At 37.2% G+C, this 27,987-nt stretch overlaps 1 protein-coding gene across 1 annotated transcript; it reads right to left on the bottom strand.

Annotated features, from left to right (window-relative positions):
- Positions 1 to 396: 396 nt before the first annotated feature.
- Positions 397 to 27,863, bottom strand: LOC126279048 (arylalkylamine N-acetyltransferase 1-like). The gene is made up of 2 exons (XM_049979457.1): positions 27,478 to 27,863; positions 397 to 1,510 (listed from the first exon to the last, which is right to left on the bottom strand). Exons 1-2 carry the CDS (start codon positions 27,847 to 27,849, stop codon positions 1,142 to 1,144), a joined length of 741 nt encoding a protein of 246 aa, XP_049835414.1. The 5' UTR covers positions 27,850 to 27,863; the 3' UTR covers positions 397 to 1,141.
- Positions 27,864 to 27,987: the final 124 nt, after the last annotated feature.

Here is a 27,987-nt window from a genome sequence, read left to right as displayed (position 1 = left end):
TACTCAATAGTGTTTTAGATATAATTTTGTAGATACTGGAAGTAAAGATACACCTGGTAATTGATGGTGTCTATCCATTCTTGTTTCCTGTGTAGTGGACTGATCATTGCTTGTCCATTTATTCCGTATTCATTCATCCTCCCCAGCGATTTTTAATAACCTCAGGAATGGTTTCAGTACACTGTGTTATCCAGAATAAACTATAAATATATAAAAACATGTAATTATGGTAAAATATGTAAATATATGTAATGACAAAATGAAATAGATCAACTCCAAGAACATAAATCCTCAACATTTTTACTTTTCAAGTCCATAGTAGAGCACAAAATTAATATGTAAGTACATAAAAAAAATCTGGGCTCTAGTCAGCTTCACTGTAGTCCATTAACTTCATTGCATGGCAAATAGTCATTAGTTTATTAGGTAACTGAGTACTTTTAATGATTATTACAAAAGTCAATGGACATTACAAGAGTACTTTTTATTTGGAACTCAAAGGAATAACTTGTAATTCATCACTTAAGTGGAAATCTTTGTAAGTTATTAAGTAAAATATTACTCTGTACTTATGTAACTTGTAGAGATACACATTTCTTCTTTAGTTTAATACAAATTACCAGTGTTATTTTACAGAGAAAAGTACAATGAGATGCTTTTATGACACACAATAACTAACTATTCTAAATCAGGACAGAATCTAGCCTATAAAAGAAACCAGTGTTAAACACACTTAGGTTCCAAGCAGAAAATGTTTGTAATGTTAAGTAAGAAGTCACTTATGTTAATCTGAATTGTTATGTGACATGCATTATCTCTGCTACTGACAACTCATTAATCACATGCATCTGCTGAAAATTCATGCACATTTCTCATACCACTGTCACAAAAGTTTATTATATTTACTGAATGACACAGTTTAATACAGTTTCATTATCTACCATTTGTCATGAGCACATTCTGACACATCCAGTAATCTTACTGCCTGTCAACCAAACATTTCTAGCACAGTGGTTACATTGCAAAAACCCATTACCTCTGCCTTAATGATTCTGAAAGTTGGTACGTTCAGTGCACTTTAGTTTATGATATGCTAGAACAGATTTAGAAATAAATGGAACATCTTTGTATAAATATTTAGTTAAGGTATGTATTTGCCCATATATTTCACTGATGGTGTAGTCATTCCTGGGAAGACTACTTTTCCATCTACCTTGTAATCATTAAATGCCATTTCAGTCAACAACTCGTAGCCTGCACGCTGTGCTTGTTTTTGAGAAGCCATGGCAGTGAATGCTGTAGCTGTTACCTTCAGTCCAATACCTTTCACAAGCTGAAATCGAGTGCGTAAGATCTCAAGTCCCACATTTTGCCCTCTGTATTTGGGTAATACAGTTAGTCCCACAGCACTAATGTAGTGGTCCACTCCATAATGTTCAAATACATCAAGTCGCTTTGGTAGATCTTCCATCAGCATGCGCCAAATTTTTCGCATTGCCTCACCTTTCAACTACAAAAATAAACATAAATTAATTTTTTATTTCCTTAGTTATGGGCATTGTTTTTACTTAATTTAATTTCACATTTCTTGTGACTTATGTGTTTGAAACTATCTGATATTGATTGTGTTAGTTACATAAACTTGATACAGTACATTGCTATTAGTTCCATTTGTGAAGACAGAGAGAGAAGAAAGAAGAAATTTCTGACTATAAAATATAAAACTGAATGAAATATTTAATTAAAGAAAGTATTTCAACATATATTTTACGTATCGTGTAGTGATTCCAGAAAAATAATATAATATGTCAGTAACACAGTAGTATTTTTTTGTATATTAATTTCAGTTTACTTTTGCAGAGCCCTTTGCTTTATAAGAAATCTGCCCCTGTAGCAGACAGTGAAGTTTGCTGTTGAGGTGGAACTTAACCTGAGATAGCTGGTTTGAGTTTGGGAATTGGAAGAAATTTTCTTCACTGTGTATGACTAGTAATGGAAAGATAGAGTCAGTGTAAAATTTCTGAAAGTGCAGCTTGCAGCAATGTCTTCAATATAAATTTAGTTTAAAAAGTTTCCATAATGTCTCACGTGGCAAAATCAGGATGATGTGTCCGTCAGATAAGTGTGTTGGGCTCAATATCCCCTTGTGTGCCAAAACTTGCTTTCACCATTTCCCTTCCTCTTGGTGGAATCCAAGAGGCAATACTACAGTGAATAAGTGTAATCAGATGCTGGTCAATACAGATACACAACTAGCACTTCAAAACTGGTCAGAAGAAGGCAGTCACAAATCACTTCCATGATATGTGGTTTATGGGTCTACCTTGATTCAAAACTTTGTTTGTGATCCAACACACTTTTGGTGATAATTTTACTATCATCAGTGATTTCCCCCTCCCCCTTTACATGTCATAGCATTGATAAAAGTTTTTTCCTCAAAGAGCTTGCCAAGTGATAGGCTTTACGCAATAGGTGATTGCTTGGAAACTTCATATCTTAGTATAAAAATGCAGGTAATAAGTTATCTGTAATGATTGTGCAACTTCTATTAGCCAAGTTTCAGTTCCTGTGAATGTAATTTCTACACATTATCACAGAGATCCACGTCTGTTGCTGACAGGCAATCACCTGTTATGAACCGGCTGCAATGCTAGTTTTGAAAATAGTCAGAAAAAGTTTCTTCTAAGCTATTGGTTTTTTAAAGGAACTTGTAGCTTATGTGGAGCAACATTTGTTGTTACATCATTTCTTCTGCAAGTGGTCAGCATTCAGCCCTGCTTGAATATGAATAACCAGTAGAAACGTACATTTTGTATGTTCAGATTATATGGTTCACATAACTTATGGGATCATGCTATCTGATTAAAATTAAACTAAAATCAGAGAAGGATTTTTTACATTGATTCTAAAGTGTTTTGCAATCTTTGAAGACTCATACATTACTTAGCAAGGAAGCAACTATTTTCTTATCAGTGAATTTGCATCTTTCTAAATTAAAACCTATTTTTGTGTAGAGACAATTTTAAAGTGCTCACAAAAGCAGCTAATAAAAGAACAAGCCTTTCAAAAAAATAAAAAAATGTTCCTGTGAAATACGTACAAAATGATAACAAAAATAAAGTCAGTTAATTTGGAAGTGTACATCTGTGAAATCAACATTTACTGCTGGGTGACATTTAATTCTGTATTCTTGTGCTTTGTAACACAAATGAATCCTCTGTAACATACTGTTGACAAAGTGATCAACAATTAAGATAGTACTGCTCAAGCACTGGAGGTAATCCAGTGTGTGAGAAGGGTTTCTGTGAGCAATGCAAGTTTGAACTGGTCCCAAGAACGCTCATTTGATTCATGCATTCTGGAGGGAGGTGATCATGAGGTGAGTGTGGTGTACTCATGCTTTATTGTATTGAAAAACAAAGCCTAATGCTGAACTGTTGATTATAGGACTGGTCAGTAGGTCGGAGAACCCTCTTCAGATCGTCCTCAGGCCTCAGATTACCATCAGTAGTGATCAGAGGTGTCTGGCACCTGTAAATGACAATTCCAAAGCAAGACTGACCCACCTTCCTGGAACTGCATGCCTGAGATATTCATTGGGACTGTTGTGATGTCAGTAGTTAACAGTGATTCCAGAATAACACAGCTCTCTATTCACAGTCACAGAACTTACATTGCAAAGAATTTAGACTAAGTCAGATCACAAATATCAGTATTACGTTAAATCTAAGATGTATGTGTCTTTGTCTAAGTGGTACCCAATATCGTCTCCATCCTGGTCAGCTTCCAGCATGGGTGGGTACCAGCTGAACTGGATGTGCCATCTGTTGCTCTAATGGTGTGCATAATACTACTGTCCTTATTTTATTGTCTCATCTCTCAACACTCAGTTCCATTTTCCATTTCCTCCAAATTTCTCATGTCATGGATATCCATCCAGGTAACCAGTCTGGAAGTTAATACACCTTGTGGACTGGCTCCTAACTTTTCAAAAGCTCCTAAGTTTCATGGGCTATTCTTCAGCCCATCTTTTTCAGAAGTTGCCTTCTAGTTTTACATATAGTTTGAATTCCTTGGTCAGTATTGTGACTAGGAATCCTGCACACTAGGTTCGCTAGACAAACAGTCAAACAACTTGTATTAATGAGTTTCATTACAAAAGACAATTACCATTACTTAAATTTGAATGAGTCTCAAGCAAAGGGTGACATGCAAAACAATCAGTCTTCTTCAGTATAGACAAACACAAGGCTGTGCTACACAGAGATAGCTAACGAAGTCACTAAGGCTGACGCTGCTATCAAAGTGGGCCGCCACCAGTCAGGCATAGTGCTTATGTCCTCTACATGTAGGAGCCACTGCTGTCATGTTGTTGTCCTGGAGGGAGGTCGGTTAGCCTGCGATTGGCTGGCCTCTTCTCACAGCCTTCTCTTCCCTGTCATTCCTGACTGGTGTGCCAGTGTTGACTGTATGCCATAAAAGTCAGCTTGTGTGTGACTTTAGGTTCATATCCAGTGGGCACACTTATTAACTAGTCACTTTTCAGGAAGTTCTACATTAACTCAATGAGATATAAGCATTGCAAAGGCAAAGCCTTGAGTGTGGCTTCAGTTGTGTGAGATTGCAGTCATTTGTGTGTCAGATGCATTTGTTGTGTCTATCTGCGACTCACAATCTCCACTATATGGTGAGTAGCAACTATCCTTTTCATAATATTGTTAGAAATAAGCCATAAGCATACTACAGTTTTGATGCTGTCCTAGGTGGTGTAGAGTAGTTCTGCAGTTAATCTGGATTATCCCAGCACTTTCTGTGAGCATTGTTTGATAGTGCCCACCATTCTCTCATAGACCCTGTCCACCAAGTTGCACAAGTGAAAACTGTTGTATAGATCTTTTGCATGACTATACCAATCATGATGTAGACCTCTCTACATTAAGACAGGCATGACCAGGCCAGTGACAGTAGAGGGCTTGGATGGTCCCATTCAACCTACATGTGTGGAAGCTTCCGTCTGTTGTCCTTTTGCATGGTAAATATGTATGCAAGACCTTTTTAATGATTTGACAACCTTTAAGTATGCAAAACTCTTTCCGAAGTTTGGATAACACAGTTCAGACACCAAAAACGAAAGGATCAACATGTTTTTAAAAGCTGAGGAGTCTGATAAAGTGATGTGAGACATCAGGAAGTACTGAATGATGCTGCTCACTGATGAAATCCGCAAACATAATCTACCTCCCAGAAAAGGGTTTATCTTTATAAATTATGTTATGTGTGAAGCAAATGATCCAGCCAGTTGTATGAATTACTCTCTAGTGTAAACTGAATTTGGAAATTTCTGCAAGACTGGAAGGTGTAATAAGTGCCATCACATGCTTTATGTTTCTTTTCTCTTCTGGGATGTCATGATTCATGTTTCTGAGTAGTAGAGATCCAACATTCTTCTGGGAATGTAAGCCTTAGTGGTCCTTTCCACTGAAAAGTAAAAGCTCTTACGGAATTGATGGCATTTCCAGCAAAGTACTTAAAGCTTGTTCCCCACAGATAAGTAGGATTCTCAGCCACGTATGTAATAGCTCTTTGGAGCAGGGTGTTTTCCCTGATAGACTGAAATATGCCATTGTAAAACCATTGCATAAAAAGGGGGATACGTCGGATGTCAACAACTACCGCCCAATCTCTCTTCTGACAGCTCTATCAAAAATTTTTGAGAAAGTAATGTATTCAAGAGTAGCCTCCCATATTTGTAAAAATAAAGTACTAACAAAATGTCAGTTTGGTTTTCAGAAAGGCTTTTCAACAGAAAATGCTATATATGCTTTCACTGATCAAATATTAAATGCTCTGAATAACCGGACATCACCCATTGGTATTTTTTGTGATCTCTCAAAGGCCTTTGATTGTGTAAATCATGGAATTCTTTTAGATAAGCTAAATCATTATGGTTTGAGTGGGGCAGTGCACAAATGGTTTAATTCATACTTAACTGGAAGAATGCAGAAAGTTGAAATAAGTGGTTCGTGTAATGTTAAAACAACAGCTGATTCCTCAAACTGGGGTGCTATCAAGCACGGGGTCCCACAGGGTTCGGTCTTAGGTCCTTTACTGTTCTTGATATACATTAATGCCTTACCATTCCACATTGATGAAGATGCAAAGTTAGTTCTTTTTGCTGATGATACAAGTATAGTAATAACATCCAAAAACCAAGAACTAAGTGATGTAATTGTAAATGATGTTTTTCACAAAATTATTAAGTGGTTCTCAGCAAATGGACTCTCTTTAAATTTTGATAAAACACAGTATATACAGTTCCGTACAGTAAATGGCACAACTCCAGTAATAAATATAGAATTTGAACAGAAGTCTGTAGCTAAGGTAGAATTTTCAAAATTTTTAGGCGTGTCCATTGATGAGAGGTTAAACTGGAAGCAACACATTGATGGTCTGCTGAAACGTCTGAGTTCAGCTACGTATGTTATTAGGGTTATTGCAAATTTTGGTGATAAGAATCTCAGTAAATTAGCTTACTATGCCTACTTTCATTCACTGCTTTCGTATGGCATCATATTCTGGGGTAATTCATCGTTGAGTAGAAAAGTATTCATTGCACAAAAACGTGTAATCAGAATAATTGCTGGAGCCCACCCACGGTCATCCTGCAGACATCTATTTAAGGATCTAGGGATCCTCACAGTAACCTCACAGTATATATATTCCCTTATGAAATTTGTTGATAATAATCCAACCCAATTCAAAAGTAATAGCAGTGTGCATACCTATAACACCAGGAGAAAGGATGATCTTCACTATGCAGGGTTAAATCTGACTTTGGCACAGAAAGGGGTAAATTATGCTGCCACAAAAGTCTTTGGGCACCTACCAAACAGCATCAAAAGCCTGACAGATAGCCAACTAACATTTAAAAATAAATTAAAAGAATTTCTAGATGACAACTCCTTCTACTCATTGGCTGAATTTTTAGATATAAACTAAGTAAAAAAAATAAAAAATAAAAAAAAACCTTAATCATTAGTGTCATGCAATATTTTGTGTAATGTAATTTCTTGTACAGACATCTTTTATTAACCTGACACGTTCCACATCATTACGAAGTGTCATATTCATGATCTATGGAACAAGTATTAATCTAATCTAATCTAATCTAATCTAAATATGCACAGATTGAATTTTGTTGCCAAGAAATACCCATGTTTGGTGATCTGCTGGATTATCATCTCCAGGACAACGTCTCCATTGACTAGCAGACATGTATCTGTGAATTTCTGTTACAGATGAAAGTCTTACATTGATTAGCATCACTGCATATACAACCTAAGGACTCTGTAAGTTTGAGTGATGAACTGCAGCTGGTGTCAAAGCAGACTGTGTGAATCAATTGCTTCCTTTTACAAGAGATTTTAACTGGATTGGAATTAAAGCTCAGATAGTGGCACCATTTGTATGTGCACTCTTTAGATTTTACATGCAAAATCGTGTTTCTCTGGAATGTTTTTGAAGTGCGCTACTTCTATACCTTAAACTTGTACAAATCGGTTCAAACATTGCTCAAAGGTAGATAAATGAATAAAGTCAAAACGACTTCTTTTATCCAATAATCTTTATCCATTGACAAGATATGATGACTTATTGGGGAATAGTCACCACACAAGGCCACTGCACCACTGTGCTTTGCAGGATGGAGCAGATACTGGTCTGTCACAACAAGCCCCCTGCCAATCTGAGCCACGGTGTCAGTACCTGACCATGCCTTTGAGTCACTGCCAACAGTTATTGTATGAGAGTCTCTATGAGTAAAGACTGTAACTGATAATGGAGCATTTCTGATTTCACAGCTACCAAGGAACTGGCAGTATGCACCAGCATCCTGCATGCCATGTCAAATCAACCTCCTGGCATAACTGAAAGACCTGAGCCAAAATAAGACCCCTAAGCTAGACAACATTACCTCAGAATTATTGAGTTCATTGACAGAGCTATGTCAAAACTATTCCACCTGATACGCAAGATACTTGAGTCAGATGAAACACCCTCAGGTTTCAAGAAGATTGAAAATGTGTGCTCGACCAGGACTTGAACACTTCTTTTCCACCACTTTGGCTATTCATGTACACCTTCATGACCAATACAAACCTCAATATGTCTTAGTGTGTGCATCATGTATCACTTGCACATTATTTGATGCACACACAGTGAAAGACAATATTTTTGTTCATCAGTTTGGCTTTGCTTTGGCCTGTCTGAGGATGCTCGCATCAAACTATACAGACACTGCAGGAACTGTACTTCATGTCAGAGCAAAGGTAAACTGATGAGCAAACACATTGCCTCTCTCTCTCTGTGGAAATAATATAATGTGTGAGCAGTATGGGAAGCAGAGTCTGAAGGACATTTGCACCAACCTATAGAGATACTGTAAAAATATGGGCACTGCAATAACTGTATTCAAGTAGAATGTAATAATTCCAGTTCCAAAGAAAGTGAATGATGACAGGTGTGAGCATTACCAAAGCTGTTTAATGACTCATGGCTGCAAAATACTGACATGAATTATTTTCCACAGACAGAGAAGCCAATAGAAGCCAACCTTGAGGACCTGTCTTAGATGATACAGTGAAAAAAGAACCTATATTTCAAACAACAGAAAATCCAGGATGGAATGTAACAATACTATGAAAAGGAAAGTTGCTCTCACCATATAGCACAGATGCTGAGTCACAGATAAGCACAACAAAAAGACTGTCACAAATAAATAAAAGCTTTTGGCCATTAAGGCCTTCATCAACAATAGACACACACACACACACACACACACACACACACACACACACACAAACCCAACTCACACACACGACCACAGTCTCAGGCAACTGAAACCACACTCTGTGAGCAGCAGCATCAGTGCATGATGGGAGTGGCAACTGGGTAGGGGTAAGGAGGGGGCTGGGGTGGGGAAGGGGAGGGATAGTATGATGGGAGTGGCGGACAGTCAAGTGCTACAGGTTAGATGGAGTGGCAGGGGCGAGGTGGAGAGGGGGGTGGGGGGTGGGGAAGTAGTGGAAAAGGAGAGCAGTAAAAATACTGAGTGTGATAGTGGAATGATGGCTGTGTAGTGCTGGAATGGGAACAGGGAAGGGACTGGATGGATGAGGTCAGTGAGTCACGAAAGTTGAGGCCAGGAGGGTTATGTGAATGTAGGATGTCTTGCAGGTAGAGTTCCCATCTGTGCAATTCAGAAAAGCTGGTGTTGGTGGGAAGGATCCATATGGCACAGACTGTGCATATGGGAGGTGGTGGAAGACTGGAAAGACACCCCCATCCTCTCCACCTCTCCCCTGCCCTTCATCTAACCTGCAGCATTTCACTGTCCGCCACCTCCACCATACTATCCCTCCCCCTCTCTGCCGCAGCCCCCTCCTTACCCACACCCAGTTGTCACTCCCATCAGGCACTGGTGGTGCTGCTCACAGTGTGATTTCAGCTGCCTTAGACTGCGGTCATGTGTGTGAGATGGGTTTGCATGCTTTTTTTTTTTTTTTTTTTTTTTTTTTGTGTGTGTGTGTGTGTGTGTGTGTGTGTGTGTGTGTGTGTGTGTGTGTCTATTGTTCTCTCTACGTGTGGTACTTGATGGAGAGATGCCTCCACAGCCTGTAGGAATTTTCATGGATGCTACTGCAAAGTTAAACCATTTGGACAGAGCTGATGTTGCCACTTTTGTAAACCCTCATAACCAGTTGCTGTGGAGGCAGAGTTGCCACTGTTGTTATGGAAGGTCAAGTTAGTGAGTTCGTGAAATGGCTTCTGGTGCGCTATACTGATAAAATAATTTCTACCTGCCACTATTATGCAGCTATGCCTGAGTGTCAGGTAACAGAATAGGAGAATGAAGGTTCTACAACACTCCATTAAATTAGAGACAAAGTCACACAAATAAGATAAAAAAGGTTCACTTATTTTTGTGACTTGAATAATGAAGTCTGCAACACTGCATGTAATATAACACAAAACAGGCCTTCAATGGCTAAGTGCAAATAATCGTAGGTAAACTTCACAGTACATAACAAATGCAATTTACAACAACTGTCTGCTCACTTCTAAGATTTCACTAAACCACATTCCCTGTCTAAGTCAGCCCTGGATGATGATCTGTAACCAAGAGGGTGAGAACTGCTCTTCTATCTTCCACGGAGGCTTCTGTCCATTGTCATCTGGTCATTGCCAGATTGTAATCTTCCGGCAGATGGCTGAGGCGAAGTCGATATCTTCATCCTCAGCACTGCCTGTGGCGGTGGTGGAACCTGTGCAAGTGGAGAGTCTCTATGACACTGGCACCAGCTCGCATCTTTGTGCCTGTGGTGCTTCTGCCCTGGCTGTGTCTTGCTTGGATCACACAGCAGCCACCATACTGATAATCTGCATATTGGTGTTTACCACAGTACAAGCTATATCCAGATTTAGCTGTGTATGCTGTTTGTTCCCTGTCAGTTACTGAAATTTCTTTTGCCATCAACTGCTGACCAACCTTTTCTCCATTCTGGCTTCCTTATGAATAATTCTGTCAATGTTATCTGAGTCATTCACTGATAATTGATGACAGCCATAAATGCTTGTTGTACAGTTGCCTGTTACTGCAATTTCTGTAGTCAACGTATCCTTTCTTTAGGTTCCATCAAGGATGCAGTCAGCAAACTAGATACTGCAGGAGTATAAGAACTACATTTTGAGTGCAGGGCTGTCTACATAGGAGGAACAAGGAGACCAATTGTCAAATGCAGAGCAGAACATGAACGCTGTGTGTGATTAGCACAGCATAATTAATTGGCAATAGTGTAACACCAACATGATTGTGGACAGCCTGTCTTGTTCCAGGAAGACCATGTTCTGACAAAAGAGTGGTGGATGCAGCAACATAAAATTCAAGAGGCAACTGAAATTATTAAGCAGCCTGACAACATCAATAGAGAGGACAGTTACCTACTGCTAGCATTCTGGTTGTGGCTGTCTCTGTACAGTGGGCCATGATTAGTCACGATGCAGGAACCTCACTGGGCACAGAACCAACAGCCCAACAAATAAACAGCCACAGAGGGGCTGTCAGTGCATTTTTGTGCACACCAGGAAGGAAAACAAGTGCTGATTTGCAGACTGTCACCAATCACTGATAAGCCGGTTACCCCACAAATAGTTTCTATCCTACCATCTCTCTTTTGTCATGAATTGCCTTTTATATTCTAGGGTGAGAGGAACCTTTCCTCCACCCAAACCAGTATTTCCCTGAGAAAGGGCATTGTAATGTGACTGACACATTTGTTTTAAGGTTTATGAATCAAGTATTTTACACACTGATGCTATGCTGCACCCAGAGTAATTTTAATTATTAGCATTACATTACAAATATTCGTATAAACACATAAACACGAGTCATACAAGCAACATAATGTAGCTGATAAGAAGAAAGATGTGACCTAGAGAATACCAAAGATGCTAACTGTCTGTAACCATGTAACATTTCTGACTCAACTGTCAATACAGTGTGTTTCAAAAAGGACTTTACAACTTTGAAAATTCATATAAATTAATTCATAGTACCTACAAAGGTGATTGTAGTGTCAATTTGTAGACAAATATATCAAGTTTTGTCTCTCATGGTTTACTAGTGCCGAATCACACCATAACGAGGGCTAGCGGCAGTTGCATTAAATATGACTGTCTTCATTGGAACTGAGCATGCTAGCTGTGTATTTTGGTTTGAAAAATCAAAGTCAGTGATGACAGTTCAGTGTAATTTCCGTACCATGTACACTAAAGATCCTCGTAGGAGGCCAACAATTTATGAATGGCATAAATGTTTTGTAGAAACAGGGTGCTCGGTAAGACATGGGAAATCATCAGGTCATCCAAGCACATCTGACAATGTTGTTGAATGAGTGAGACAATGTTTTGTCAACAGTCCTATGAAATCGACCTGGCGTGCATATCGCAAACAGCAGATCCCACATATGACTGTTTAGCGTGTGCAGAGAAACCGTTTGCATTTGAAACTGTAAAGATTGACAATCGTACAAGCAATAACAGACACTAATAAAATTGCTCACAAGAACTTATGTGCAGATATGTTAAATTGATTACAAGATGATGAACATTTCTTGGACAAAATCATCTTTTCTGATGAGTCGACTTTTCACTTAAGTGGCAAAGTTGACACATATAACTGTAGGATTTGAGGCAGTGAAAATCCACATCAAACATTGCAACACGTCCATGATAGCCCTAAACTGAACGTTTTTTGTGCATTGAGCAAGAACAAAGTGTATGGCCCCTTTTTCCTCCTTGAGAGAACCATCAAGGGTATAGTGTACCTGGATATGTTACAACAATTTTTCATACCACAGACCAATGAGGATGACCAAGAATAAAATTTTTACTTCCCACAAGATGGTGCACCACCCAACTACCTGGCTGATGTCAGGAATTTTCTCAGTGGCACTTTCCAGGTCAATGGACCAGCCTTGATGTGCCAATAAGCAGCCTCCATGTACCCCAGACTTCACACCATTTGTTCTCTCTCTCTCTCTCTCTCTCTTTGGGGGGGGGGGGGGGGGGGGGAAATTCATCAAGGATATTGTATTTGTACCTCCTGTGCCAGCTTCTCTACCTGAACTTAGAGCAAGAATTTACACCACTACTGAGCAAGTTACACCTGCAATGCTAAAGTGAACTTTCAGAAGAAATTGACTTCCAATGAGAAGCGTGCAGGATAACCAACAGAAGCCACATACAATATCTTTAGTTTAAGGTAAAAAAAAACTTTAAGTGTGTTCCTACAAAATAACACTAAACCCAGCTCTATATCTTCTTTCAATAAATGTATATGAATTTTTAAAGCTGTAAAGTCCTTTTTAAAAGATCCTATACAGCTACCATGAAACATCATTATGAATTAAACTTCCATAATTCATCAGTTATATAAATAACTACTTCAACAAAAAATTTAACTTCTAACATAGCTTCAGAAACAGCAAAGGAGCAAACTTATAAAATAATATGACGGCAAGAGAGACACCAATGTCATATGGATACTGAGACCACTTGATGTATGTAGCAAAGGTTGAAACCATAACAGGTTAAATTACCTACTTAAAGTTTGAAAAATTATGTCAAACTATGTACATTTTGTAGATAACATGAAGATGGCAATCACACTGAGACAGGGTTATTGTAATAAACAATCAAACACTGCCATCTCTTTGGTCTCTCACTATAATATAACAATATCCTTATCTAGCATATACTACACAGCATCTTAGATGAGTACATGGTTGCTCTCTCAGAAGTCAAGGAATTTTTGGTGAAGTTACAGTATCATTATGATATCAGAAAGTAGTGTCTTTGGTTTCAGTAAAACAAATAAGGTACAAAAGATTAGGTACATTAATCAAATTATCCTAAAAATATGGACTGGCTATCTTTATAATTTCACTCTTACGTATCATTAATTAATGTAACACTTTCGGGTAATAGACTAAAAGCGACATGTTATGACCGAAAGGAAGAGACTAGAAATAGCCAGACATGAGATTGGAGGGCACAATCAGACTGTGAATTCACGAGAGCATGAAATGTGTTAATGTTAATGGTAAAAGCTTATGTGAACTGTAACTTGTGTATGGTGTAGGGATACCATCAGAACTATTGAGAACAATGTTAATGTAATGACAACGGTGCATGAGCAAAATTAAGTATGAAACTTTAACCATATACATGCATGTAACTGAATAGTGAACAGTTATTATGTATTTTGAGACTTTGCTAGCAAATAGCATCTGGCATCATCAATATGGAAAAAATGGGATTGAGCATATGGCATCTTTGGCTGGGAGGTCCCTATTCGGGGAAGTTCGGCTGCCAAGTTCAAGTCTTTTTTCATTCAACGCCACATCAAGTGACTTGCACACCGGTGATGAGGATAAAATGATGATGAGGACAACACAACAACCAGTCCACGAGTGGAGAAAATCTCCAACCTGGCCAGGAATCAAGCCTGGGCCCACTTGCATGGAAGGCAAGCGCATTACCATCGAGCTAAGCAGATGGACATCATCAATATATTTTGTGGGAATAAACTGCCCATAAATGAAAAAAATGAAATGTCATGTGATGAGGGCCTCCCGTCGGGTAGACTGTTCGCCTGGTGCAAGTCTTTCAATTTTGACACCACTTCTGCGACTTGCACGTCGATGGGGATGAAATGATTATGATTAGAACAACACAACACCCATTCCCTGAGTGGAGAAAATCTCCGACCTAGCCGGGAATCGAACCCGGGCCCTTAGGATTGATAGTCTGCCACGCTGACCACTCAGCTACCGGGGGTGGACACTGCCCGTAAATAACAATGTTGTATTGTGTGTAATTAACACACATACCTCATCATATTCCAATGCATTTCCACTGTTCAAATTCAAGATTCAGAATTTACAGAGATAGAATGATAGATAAGTTTGACATGGTAAGGAACACATAATATGAAAACATGTTGATCTGTGCACCAGATGGTTAATCAATATTAGACATTTTTCATTGATTACAAATTAGTTTTCCCAAACAGTGTAAAAAATGTTAAATGAAAAAAATTAACAGTGATAGATACACGGTATGGAGTGCAGTGTAGGCAAACAGTGAAATGGAGGAGGTGTTGTGAAGATTTGTCAAGACCAGCAACACCAGTAGGCAGTGCAGATGGAAACAGAAGAAGGACAAAAGATGCATCATGCAGTGAAACAGTGGAGTATCACTGTTATTAGCCACCAGCTGATAGGAATGAGTAACATCTGTGCAGCACAATGGCCTCACAGCATGACAAATCCACAACAAAGTTGAGAGTAGTTTTGCTTAATTTTCAGTATGTTTTTATCCAAGAACCATGGCAGGAGTAAATAACACTGAGTATACTAGATTCAGCTACAGCCAGTATTGAGGATTTAGGCAATTACTGCAAATTGCTATCTGTATTTGATTTTAGTTTTGGGATGAATGAAAATTTTAATGTAAGCCAAGGGTTAGATGACAGGGTTAGCTCAGCACTAATTATTAACCATGTTTGTAGAAAGAGTGATGGAGTTGCTGAAGACACAAAGGACAAGCCAGTAGTTAAACAGGAGATGAATTCTGATACCACAGATAAGTTTTCTGTTTTGCAAAGTATTGTTAGTTTAAGTTCCAAAATAGAGAAAAGTCGGACATAATTAGCATACACAGTAATTTCAGCTCAGGTATTAGCAGTTTAAAGGAGGAAATTAATACACTGAAAAATACTCTTGAAAGTAGATTGGAAAAAGACAGTCTAAAGTTACAATTTGAAATAGTAATTACTGAAAAAAATGACATTAATGTTCAAGAAATAAGCAGTCAATGCAAAGAAAGGATGGACGTTACAGTTAATTCATGTCAAAAAGATTTCTATGAAACAAAAATTATAAATATTCAGTAAATAAAGAATATTTGGTGAGTCTTATAGATCTGACTCAAATTTAATAAAAACAGTCAGACGCAAATGATTTATGATCAGTAACAGGGGAAGTGAAGAAAGTGTCTGACGATGTAAGTAGACACGAGCAAAGATTAAATATATATAAGGTATCAGAAAAGGTTAGTCAAATTCCTAACATACTTTCTTGATAGTATACTGTGCCAGCTAAAGCTGTTTTTATTAGTTGTAAGCAGTCTACTAACATTAAGTCATATAGAAGTGTACTGTCAATTAATACTAGGAAAGGTTCTATGTTAGAATTTTTTCATGTCTGAGTAAGCAAAGTAACATGATTCCTCAAATATATAAACAACAATATTGGATGTAGAGGACAATCTGCCTGATAAGACAAGAAGCTGTTGCTTCCTGCTCCTAGAAGCAGTATCAAAAAATAATTTAATTATAAATAAAAAGAGTTACAGTAACTGATAGTCACCATATAAAAAGTAATTTTGAGCAAATTAATAACAACTATAAAAATTTCAGGGGATACAGGCAAAGAAATGCATCTAGAACTCATGATAGAGTGGAGGTGGAGAAACATGTAAGGAGGTCATTGCTCTATAGTGGGTACATCAGTTGGCAATTGTGGACTCTCACTGCATGGAAATCGGCTACTGTAACTTGATTGTGACTGCTTCTAACATTCTGATGTAATTATTATGTTGTGGTGTTGCACTAAAGCAAGCAACCATAAAACTGACTATTAATTAGCAAAAAATCCTACATCCATCCAACCTTTCTGACTTTTTAATATACATTGTATAACTTGTCTTATTATTATACTATATATGACTGGCACGTAGTGTGATATAAATAAGGGATGATATATTGACTTTGTCAGAAATTAAGTTTGCCAGTAATGTATTTTTTGTTTTGTTTTTATGGAAAAAGCAGGTGCACCAATTAGAAGATGAACATCTTCTTGGCAAAATGTAAGGTAGTATGTCAAGATGTGGTGGCAATGACATAGAAATAAGTCGCTAAGTAACTCTTTTCCTAGCAGTATTCTGACACTGTAAATATGATTAAAAGACTGTGGCTGAAAAGTTTTGTATGAGCTGCCTCATTCTACTCTCTTCAGCAACATAAAAATTTTACAAAAATTTTGGCATGCAAACATATTCATGCTCCAGTTAACATGCAACTCACCCATCACTCCTGCAAGCACTCCTAACTGTAACTCACTCACACCCACTAGTTCATCGCTGTAAGTCACTTGTATCCAGCCACTCCCATTTGCCCATTCACACTCACTCAATCAGCCCAACCCATTTTCATTCTCTCTTTGTGTATCTCTGATGCCACTGTCTCCTATATAATAGCCATAGCCTCCTCTATTTTGTCCCACTATTACTTTCTCCTCTCACCATCACTGTCTCCCTCTTGCTCTCTCTTACTGCTACTATCTCATCATTCCTCCCCTCAGATGCTGTCTCTTCACACTGACACTACTTCTCTCTTCCTCATTGTCACTGTCATACACTCTGACTCTCACTATCACTGGCTCCCAAATGCTTCCCCTTTCTTCTTCTCTTTATTGCTCTCCCACTGCCACTGTCTCCTTCACTCTTTTCCTAGGAATATTCTATCATTGTCAATATCTTCCATTGCTACTGTGTCCCTCTATTTCCCCCAAATTACCACTGCATCATACTTTCTATAACACAAAAGCTGTCTAGTGTTTTACACTATTTATTACTTTTATATCTCTTTCTCACTGCCACTGTCTCCTCTCCTAGCAAAAAAAAAAAGGTACAAACATGTTCGCACACCAAAATTGTTGGAATATTTTTTTAAGAGACGGAGGAAGGTAGAATGAGGCAGCTGGTATGCCACTTTTCAGTCAGGGTCTTTTAAACACGAACATATTTCACTGGTTCTGTTGTTTTCTCTGCTACAACAGGGCATATGGCACATATGAAAAGAACATTATGGGTCAGTAACATTTTGATAGTTTACTTACGATGTGTGAAATAGAAATATCATAAAGAAAAACTAATTTTACACCTCAGACTGGATTTTAAGTGCACAAAAATTTTGCATTTGCTTCAGTATACAACATGGGGTTCCAAGAACCCTTTTGATGATAACAGAGATACTGCACATACCAGTCTTCGAGTCCACAGCTCATTTTTGGTAACATGAAAATAATGTTTTTTGGGTGTTTGGATAAAGATTTTTGAAAATGGAAAGATAGCACTTCTAGAAAAAAGCTTAGAGAATGTACTGTTAAAATTTGAGCACTTTGCTGCTGTTATCTATTTAGATATCCTCTGTTGCGGGTGAATAAAATGATGAAAAATGTTTTTCTGGGATTTTTCAGGAACCACACATAAACTAAATGGAGCCTCAATAAGCCCCTTAAGGTGCACCATGGATCAGATCTAACACAAAAAGAACCAACTGATTTGCTCCATTTGCCAAAGCAGAAGGAAATGAATCCTATTCAAACTTTGACCCTGTACTGTAGGATAGATGATCCTTCTGTTGGGTGTCCACATGGACCCTAGGCCAAGGCCTATCAAAAACACTTGACCCTACTTTACTGTCACCAAAAGAACCTGAGGTTCCTTTACATTCATATGTAAATGTGGCTGCATGCTGATATCAACATTTCTTTTTTTATATAGTACCATTGTAAGTTAATAGTTACTATCCAACATTTTGGATGACTTGAAGTGGTGAAGTGTGTGTGCAAACTTCAGCTTCTTTAACGATACGACTTACTTGAGATGGTCAGCTGACTTTCCTAGCTGGTTAGCCTGCTGCTGTAAACTCCCTTTCTCTTCTTCTCTTCAGTATACTGCTGGGAACAGGAATTTCTCAAGACTCATTCTACTTATAAAAATAAGTAGATATACACAGTTTCTTTTGCTTCACTTAATGACGTATATTTAAACATCAAACTTTTAGAAATCTCACTCTCCACATGAATAAATACTGTCAAGTAAGTCTACTCCCATGTCCTAACATTAGAAGCACAGTTACATTTACAACAGAGTTGGCTTGCTAACCACAACTCTATTATACAGAAATCATACATCTGTCGTGTATCTAGCAAGTTCAAGTTAAAAGTTACTAAAAATCTTTTTCCACTCAACTACTCTTTTGTCACAAACAATAGTCACAGTTACAAAACAGCACAGAATACCACAGAAGTTCCTTGGTTCTGCTCTGCGCTTCCATGGTGCTACCAACAATTACTTGTCTGTGCCGTTCGACCGCAGTGTCTATTGTCTTCGTACGACAAACTTCAAACCTGCACACAAAGACAGGTGACGCACTGTAGCCAGGGTTCCTTTCTCCCACTCACATCTAAAACATCATGTGTTCGAGATGGTGGAAGGCCGAGTGATTCTAGAATTTGCATGGAAATTCTCGAAACACTACGTATCCCCCCCTCAGATTGGACACACAATATTTTATACATAGACATTATGTACATAACATCACTCACAACAACACTCTTTCCTTATTTCCAATTGTAAACTGCAGTTGTTCATGACACTTGAGTATTCTATTTTCTATTTCTATCCTCTGTACTACTTTTCCTTTCGTATGTACTAGCTTCATTATCTGTTGTAGTTTGGAGGAACTTTGGGGAACCTGAAAGCATTCCTTTTGACACTCTTTAACTCACATAAAACATATAAATGCTAGTGGTACACAGAATTCAAACTTTCCAGAATAATCCATACAAAATTATGTGATTATTATCATGATACTGTCCCTTTTCCCTAGGATCAGTACCTGTACCTAGCCTGTTGGTTGACCATATGAGAGCACAGCCTCTTTCCATTTTGGTAGGTATGCCCCTTTATAAAACATTCCTATTTCTTAGGCAACAGATTGTCCTATCTCCATGTAGTTACACCTGCCCTATATACTTAACAAACGCCAGGTATGCCCCTCTTATCCTTTCTGAGTAGACCTCATGGTTCATTACCCCAGTATACTTTCCTATGTATACTATAATTAAGTATTTTCTGGTAAAGTTACAAATCTACTCTACACTTCACATTTACTTCTTAATACTTCATCTAATACCTAGAGTACTCCTCTACTTATCAACTTCTATACTGCCAGTAGGCACCATGTCTGTATACACTATTCAGTAGATAATGTGCTTACTTAGGCTATTCGAGTCCCGATATCCTATAATTTGTCACTTTATCAGAGTATTTATTACACTGACTTTTCATAAATGACTATCACAATCAATTCCACTCTTGTTTGTGTTCTTTTTCTTTGCTCACGCCTCTTTCTCATGTATACTCAATGTAGACTTAGAGAGAGAGAGAGAGAGTGAGAGAGAGAGAGAGAGAGAGAGAGAGAGAGAGAGAGAGTCATGATTTATCTGTTGTTGTAAATCATGCTACTGTAAGATAGTTATTTAGCTCTTCATATTATATTTTATTTTATACACATATAAAATACTCTATTCATTTCATTTCATGCCAATATAACTTTCTTTCTTAGTCTGTGATTCTCTTGGATTTTTTTTATTATTATTTTATTGTCATATCCAGTTTTCTAGGTAATAAAGTTATAGCATAGTTTTAGATTTTAGAAATAGATGATAGAACAGTTCAAGATTTGCAAGCAATTCAGTGCATGAAAACTATTTTGGAAGAAACATCGAAAGACAAACTCGGGATCCGATGGTCATCACTCTGCCCATTAACTCAGAATGTTAATGTCCCTGGGGGATATATAACTTTATGTCCTTTACATTGTACTTTTCCTTTTCTGATACACTAAAAGTAATGTCATGGGATGGATTAATGCTTGTATTCGGAATGGTCCTTCATATTTTTGGAAAAAATTGTGTCTCTTTCTTCAGGGCAGAGCTTTGAAGATGATGTTTCACTAAAACTAGGTCATCAACCTTGTACCAAAGTTCTGGAGCTTTTTCTTTATGTTTACTAATTCTTTGTTGTGCTTTTTCAATTAAATTCTTAGAAACTATTTCCTGCGTTAGTTCATGATCAACAATATGTTGTTCAGCCCAATTAAAACATTTAATTAGAGGTTCTCCTACAAAGGGTTGGTCTATTACTTCTAACGGTGTTAACCCAGGTGATAAATCTGGTGATTAATTTAGAATAAGTTCAAAGTATTTAATTTTCATTGCCCATAAAGTATGTTTTTCATGGCAGTAGCTACGGCATAGTTTTCCAATTTCCTTCATTACTCGTTCACACGGATTCGAGGACAGGTTATAGTTACATTTTAACACTTGACAGATGCATTCTCATGCTAGAAATTCTTTAAATTTGTTACTTACAAGTTGTGGGCCATTATCTGTAAGCAACCATTTTGGTTTACCTACCTCCGGGAAGTATTTTGTAAACAGTGTATAATGATCTGCGTATTGGCTCTTTTGATTGGATGTAGTTTAACATATTTTGGCCAACATTCTATGAAGACCAAAATGTATGACATTCCTCCCTTTCCTTTTGGAACTGGTCCAAACAAATCTGCTGCTGTGAGATCGTGCAATAACTTAGGAATAATCGGATACAATTTGTATTTCACATGAGTATTATTCTCTTTTACCTTCAGACAGATTTCACAGGCTCTAATTAAAGATGCTACTTTATGCCATAGCTTCTTAAAATAATCAAACTTATTCATATGGGCTATACACATTTTGATTCCAAAGTGTCCATATCCTGTATGAACATACCACACAAGTGTGTATTCCATTACCTCCGGAAAGCATAAACACCAACGTTGCGATGTTACGGTATCTCTCTAAAACAAATTATGACCTATGACTTTCCCTTTTTCTACTTGATTAGGAGGTAAGGAATTTGGGATACACATAGAAAACATTTCTGTACAATAGGGATCATGATGGATATTTTCTGTTATTCTTTGAGCCACCTCCGGTACCCTGATGTTCCAGTATTCTACTGACATAAAATTAATTGGAAAAATAATGCCAGGTCTTTCCGTAAGTTTTAATTTTTCCATTCCATGGGTAACCTAGACAAAGCATCCAGTACAATATTCTCGGAACCTTTTACGTGCTGTATCATAATAGCATATTCCTGTAAGAAAATCATCCATCGCATTAATCTACTGTTTAACAATCAACTACTCATTAGAAAGGATAGAGCTTGATGATCTGTATAAACATGGATTTCTGAACCCCATACTAGTGTTTGAAATTTCTGGATTCTCCATACAATTGCCAACAGTTCTTTTTCAGTAGTCATTTAATTTAATTCATGCTTGTTTAGACTATGGCTAGAAAAGCTATGGTTCGCTGTTCTACATTATTTAGATCCCACTCTCCTGGGAAAATTTCTGCAGCAATACAGTAATCAGATGCATCTGTTCAAATTTTAAATGGTTTGCCCATAAACAGATGATGTAATATGGGTGATTCAACAAGAGCACTTTTGATGTTTTTAAACTCATTGTTTGCCTCTTGATTCCAAATCTGTGGTACTCCCTTCCTTAATAAATGTAAAATTTTTGGGTCATTCAGTTCTTGACCTCGTATGCACTGTCAATAGTATCCTGCCATGCCTAAAAATCCCTTTAACTGTCTCACATTTCTAGGGTATGGACACTCTTTAATAGCTTTGATGCTTTCAGGGTCTGGTCTAATTCCCTGCACCCCTAAAATATGACCTAAAAACTTAAGACCTTGGTGAGCAAAGTATGATTTAGACAGTTTCACCATAATACCTTTCTCTTTAAATTTCTTCAGGGTCTTAATCAAGGTTAGGCAACGTTCTTCCCAAGAAGCTGATATTATCAGGGTATCATCTACATATATTATTAAATCCTTCAATAAACCTCTCCCTAATGCTTCATCCAGTGCACATATAAATAAGGATACAGAAATATTAAGTCATAATGTCAATACATTGAAATGATATGATTTACCGTCAAACAAAAATGCTGTATACTTTTTTGATTCTGGATGTAACCTAATTTGCCTATATTCGACAGTCAGGTCCATTGTGCTAAAAAACCTTGCTTTCTCAAATTTGAATAACAATTTGTTGATGTTAATCGGTCTGTCTCTGTATGTCTCTATATGCTTATTCAATGTACTCGCGTCTAACACTGATCGTACCCCACCTGTAGCTTTTTTCACGACTACCAAAGGGTTATTCATTACACTAGAACTACATTCTATTATATTGTCATCAATCATTTTGTTGATTTCCTCCTTAATTGCTTCTTTCAAACTTACAGGTATTGGATATGGCTTACAGCAGAATGGAGCGTCATCTTTGATTTTGAACTTACTGATAGTACCTGGACAATGAGAAAATACTACTTCATATTTCATTAGAATTTTATATAAATCTCATTTTTGTTCACCGGTTAATATTAGAGATTCGTTAACCTTGTCTTCTATGTCAATTCGATGTGTTACTTGATCTAAATTGTCAATCTTGGGTGACAGTTGTGCTGTAGCTGTTAATCGCAGACATTGACACTCAGTTTGCTTTCCAATACAGCTATTTGTCACAATTGGTCTCCAATATCTACTGTCCCCTTTCCCAAAACATAGAAGATTTTCATCAAAGTTTAAGATGACTTTAAATACTAATAACCAATCTAAACCACATTATATATCTTTACTGATATGCTCTACTATTAACAGTGTTTGATGAAATAATATGTTTTCAAGCTGCAGTTCACTTGAGTTTCGTACTTTACAATCTTACTTTTTCTTGTTATTCCAACTATATAAACTCCAATTATTGGCAATAATGGTAAGTGCTGTTTAGTCAGAAATGAGTTAAAGAATGTGCTAGATATGAGTGATACTTCACTACCTGAGTCAAAAATATGTTAACTTCAGAAGTCTCCACATCCCCTACTATTACAGGTTGTGGAGTGTTGATAACTAGGTTTGATTCTTCTAGGAGTAACCATTCTTTTGTAGGTATTCTGTTCATGAAATTAAGATACTTATTATGAATCTTTACAACCTGCACCCTGGCCCTGGATCCAGATCGCACCGTGTTTTCCTCATTATTACTAATTACTGGTTGGTTACCAAATCTGGATATTACATTACCATTCTTGATTCTAGAGTTACTTGGTAAAAATTCCTGCAAGTTTACTGAAACTACATTCGAAGGTGGATGCTTCTTTTGATAATGGTCATTATTACAATTCTGCTTATTATACTGGCATACTTTCATGATGTTCACTTCATGCTGTTTGAAATTATTCCCACCATTTCATTCTGAAATTCGAATTTTTCCCTTGGTGTAAAGTTTCATTACAGTCTTTATTTAGGGCATCTAGTGCATCAATGAAGAATAACAATTCTTCATCCATTTTCCAGCCACTACACAAGATTTCTTTTGTTGCATAGATGGGTACTCGTCTAATTAAAATTCGAACCAACCCCTCTTCCTCCATTGGCTTATCTAAAAACTTCGCCCGTGTTAGATGCCAGTCGAAATATTTCCTCATGGTACCCCAAGTATGATTGTAGTATTTTGGGTCTCACAAATCTGATATTAGTTTCTCCTGTGCACTAGCGGACCAATATTTCTCTTTAAATTTCTTCCGGAAATCTCCCCATGAAGAAAATTTCTCAATATTTACAGTACCCCATTCTGAGGCTTCCCCTAAAACATACCCCACAGGAAATTCAATCTTTTCAAAATCTTCCCAGTTCTTTGGCAAAGCTTGGTCGAACTTTTCAAAAAATGAGTTAGATGTACCTCTCTGTCAGGCTCGAATTTAAAGAATTGTCTTGATAACCCAGAATTCGCTCCCCATTGCAAATCAGTAGCTACTTCACTAGTCAACACAACATTGGGTGAAGTTCCTTGTTTTTCTACTTTTTCCTGGACAAGTTTAACTTCTCTCCAGAGTCCGTCTATGTCCTTCCTGGTACCAGTAAGTTTGGAAGAAGCCATAGGCGATGCATTACCAGAGATTATTCTCTCAGTGACTTTCTGATCTATAATTTCTTCTACCTGTTCCTCCAGAGTACTTACATTTATTACATCAGAGCTTGCTATCTTGTCTTTGAAGCTTCTTTCTACAATGTCTACTTGTGTGCACACACCTGTAATTTGCAATTGTATGACAGGCATTAATTCGCTATGCTTATGAATGCTCTCTTTCTAAGTATGCCATCCCTGCTTTACAGCATTATACTTAGCATTACATACATCCTCCAACGATCCTAACTTTTCATTAATCTCTAATTCTACACTATTACATTTCTCCTCAATATTCAGTTCTAATCTTTTTGACAGATCCTGAAAATTATCCTTCTGTTTTTGACTGAAGTCAGTAAACATTTGATTTACATGAACATTTAAAGAATCAGTCAAGTCCTTCTTTAAATCCAATTTCATTATTTTTTTACTTTACTAGTTAGGGTGCCAAATTCAGTCTTTATAACATACATGCCCTTGCATAGATTACTAAATTCTTTGCTCTGTGCATCAACTTTGGCATTTAACAAACCTAGATTTGTTGCTTGACTATTCAAGATTTCATTCTTGTTATTTAGAACGCCACTCTGAGCATTTAAACTAGAATGTACCAAACCTATTTCTTTACTTAGAGTTACATTTAGTTCCTTATTTAAAGTAGCATTTTGAGCAATTGAAGCTGTCCTCTGGTCATCTAATTTAGTATTTAATTGAGTACTTTAATCTTCTAATTTATCGTTTAAAGTTTTGATCAAATTTATTAACTCCAACCAGTTAGGTCCTTCTTTTGTAACTCTCGCAGCCATTGTTGGTTCTTGAGTTTCCCCAACTTGCTGCTCATTATTCATATTTTTACCCACTTTGGACCTTGTGAGCATTTAAAAATTAACTTTAAGTATAATAACTACACTAATATCGTTCATGCATCAGCATATACCACATTGTATTTAAACAATAAAGTTGTGTTTTACATTCACCCGGCATAGAATTTGGGCTGTGTCGATGAGCAGATGTGTAATTAGCACCAGTGAACAGCAACTGGCGCCGGCAGCGTCTGATGTTGGTTTCCGTGTCTGCATCCCCTCAATGTGTGTGAGAGCTATCTACTCCCCACATCAGGTCTTCTTACTCAAAATGATCTTGTTGTATTTCTTCTTAGAGAAACAGACTGGAATTTCTTTCACTATTTATTGGTGTACTACCTACAGATGTGCTGAACTGAACGTCTTTTTTTGTCTTTTTGAAATTGAGAGAGATACCTTTTGCAAAAAGCCACCCAGTAATACTTTTAAAACGCTATTTACTGTTTCTGCTGTTGCACTACATATGTTTGGATTCATTACAATACTAGTGTCATCCACAAAAAGAACTAATTCTGCTTGTTGTATTTAAGGTGGAAGGTCATTTACATTTATGAGAAACAACAGTGGACAAGACAAGAGCCTTATGGAGCACTGTAAGTGATTTCTCCCCAGACAGAAGTGTGTCCACTCCTTACATTGGTTGCATCATTAAGTATAACTTTCTGAATTCTTCCAGTTAAATATGGCAGTATCCATTGGTTTCCTATACCATTAATTCCATGAAACTCATTTTACCCAGAAGACTGCTGTGATTCACACAGTCAAATGCCTTAGATAGGTTACATAAAATACTAACTGATGCTACTTTGTTATATGGTTTTTAAAAATTTGGTGAGCAAATGTGTAAATGGCATTCTCAGTTGAGCAATTCTTCTGAAGTCCAAACTGTGATTTGATAAAAATATTATCTTTGCTCATGTGGGATACTATTATAGAATACAGAACCTTTTCAATAATTTATAGAGAATTCAACAGTAGATATAAATTTACTACTGTTTTACTGTTAATGGATATTAGTTACCTGAATAAATTCATGGAACATAAACTCAAAGCTTCTCTTCTGATACGCTAAAGGCTACCCTTGTCAAACTCATTCTACTCATTTATTTTCGTGTAATTTCTGGTTAGTAAAAGTGAAATTTACTTCAAAAATAAATAAAAAGTAAATAAAATGTTTCTTCAAGATCTTTAATATTATATATTTGTTCAATAAAGCGCTCCTCAGTCTAAAAATTGGTTTTGTACCCACAGTATTTTGTCATAAATGTTGCTCCTGGAGACAATTTTCCCTTGCTTTCCTTGAAGCTGTGGACTACTTGCCCAACCACATAAAGGAAATACTGGGGGGGGGGGGGGGGGGGGGGGGAGGCAAACTACTGGATGTAAAATGTGAACCATGTTATGATTCAACATTTTTTGCTGATGCAAACTTGAACCAGTGATAGAAATCATGCTAATAGCCAGAAAAGCTCCTAATAAGGATGAGAGATTAAATGTGAAACCTTTGAACAGAGAGGAAAAAACAACAAAGTGACCTATGGCACTTAATATTTAACCACCAAACAGTTCCATCTTATATTAAATCAAGGAAGAGTTCTATCCAATGGACATGACCACTACAAGCTGGACCTGGGGACTACAGCATATCTTTATGGCTAGACAATTTTCAGAAAGCAAACCTGCACCCTAAAGAAAAATCACAGTAGTGCAACAACTACAGTATAGTACACAGAGGGCACTGAATAGACTGACAGAATTGACACAATATAAAGTGAAAATGGTTAAGTGGGGCTAGATGACCAGTGTGAATGTAGTGAAACATAGCTGTTTGAACATTTGCTCATGTGTCCAAGGATTGATGCTGCTTGCACAGTGCATGACAATGCTAATAAAGCTGCTGGGTTTTGGAAGAAGAGAGCTTAGAAGTTCTTGCCAGGACACAGAAAGTAAGGTGACGAAGTATTTGAATATTAACCCTCATAATTCCATAATTGTTTAGGTAAATACTTTGAAACAGCCCAAGAATGATCTTTGACACTGATAAGATTAGAACCAATGGAAACAAAAAGATAGAAGTTATTCAATATCTGTAAATTCCAATATGTATGCAAAATGCTCTTACCTCATCAGAATTTGATTTCTCGCCTTTGCTGACAACACATGTTATATTGGCCCCAATGATTTCTTCTTGACCATCTGAATATTCTCTTATTGCTACAAGACCGACATTCTGTTGTAGTGATTCTTTCCACATCATTCTAAGTTCTTCCAAAGATGTTTTATCTCCAATTAAATTAATTGTCTTGCTAAGATCCTCATCCCGGACAAAATGTACCATCATGAGCTTATCAAGAATCTCTTCGTGCATTTCAGGAGTGATGTCCTGTATTCTATAGAGAAGCTTAGAACCATCTGCTAAAGTTGTCTTGCCTTCACATCTTGCCCAAACTTGAGGAAATGGCACATCAGCTGGCCTCTTCCAAGTGGATGGCATTCTGTATATTTTGATTCAGTACACTTACAACAATGACAACTAGAGAGTTCTTGGCCTTCTTATAAGGTGTGGTTTACTGAACTGTGTGAATTAGAGGTCATTATCTTGGCTATGAAATGAAGTAAGATCTTATCTGGA

Source organism: Schistocerca gregaria, chromosome 6 (genome assembly GCF_023897955.1).
Source record: "Schistocerca gregaria isolate iqSchGreg1 chromosome 6, iqSchGreg1.2, whole genome shotgun sequence".
Classification (NCBI taxonomy): Eukaryota; Metazoa; Arthropoda; class Insecta; order Orthoptera; family Acrididae; genus Schistocerca; species Schistocerca gregaria.
This window is presented reverse-complemented; position numbering and strand designations above follow the sequence as displayed.

Bases quoted from the DNA above. Each gene is read 5' to 3' on its own strand.
- LOC126279048 (XM_049979457.1), bottom strand. From the start codon at position 27,849: ATGCCATCCACTTGGAAGAGGCCAGCTGATGTGCCATTTCCTCAAGTT. The intron at 1,511-27,477 runs GTAAGAGCATTT...TTATTTTTGTAG, and splicing joins AGAAATCAAATTCTGATGAG to TTGAAAGGTGAGGCAATGCG.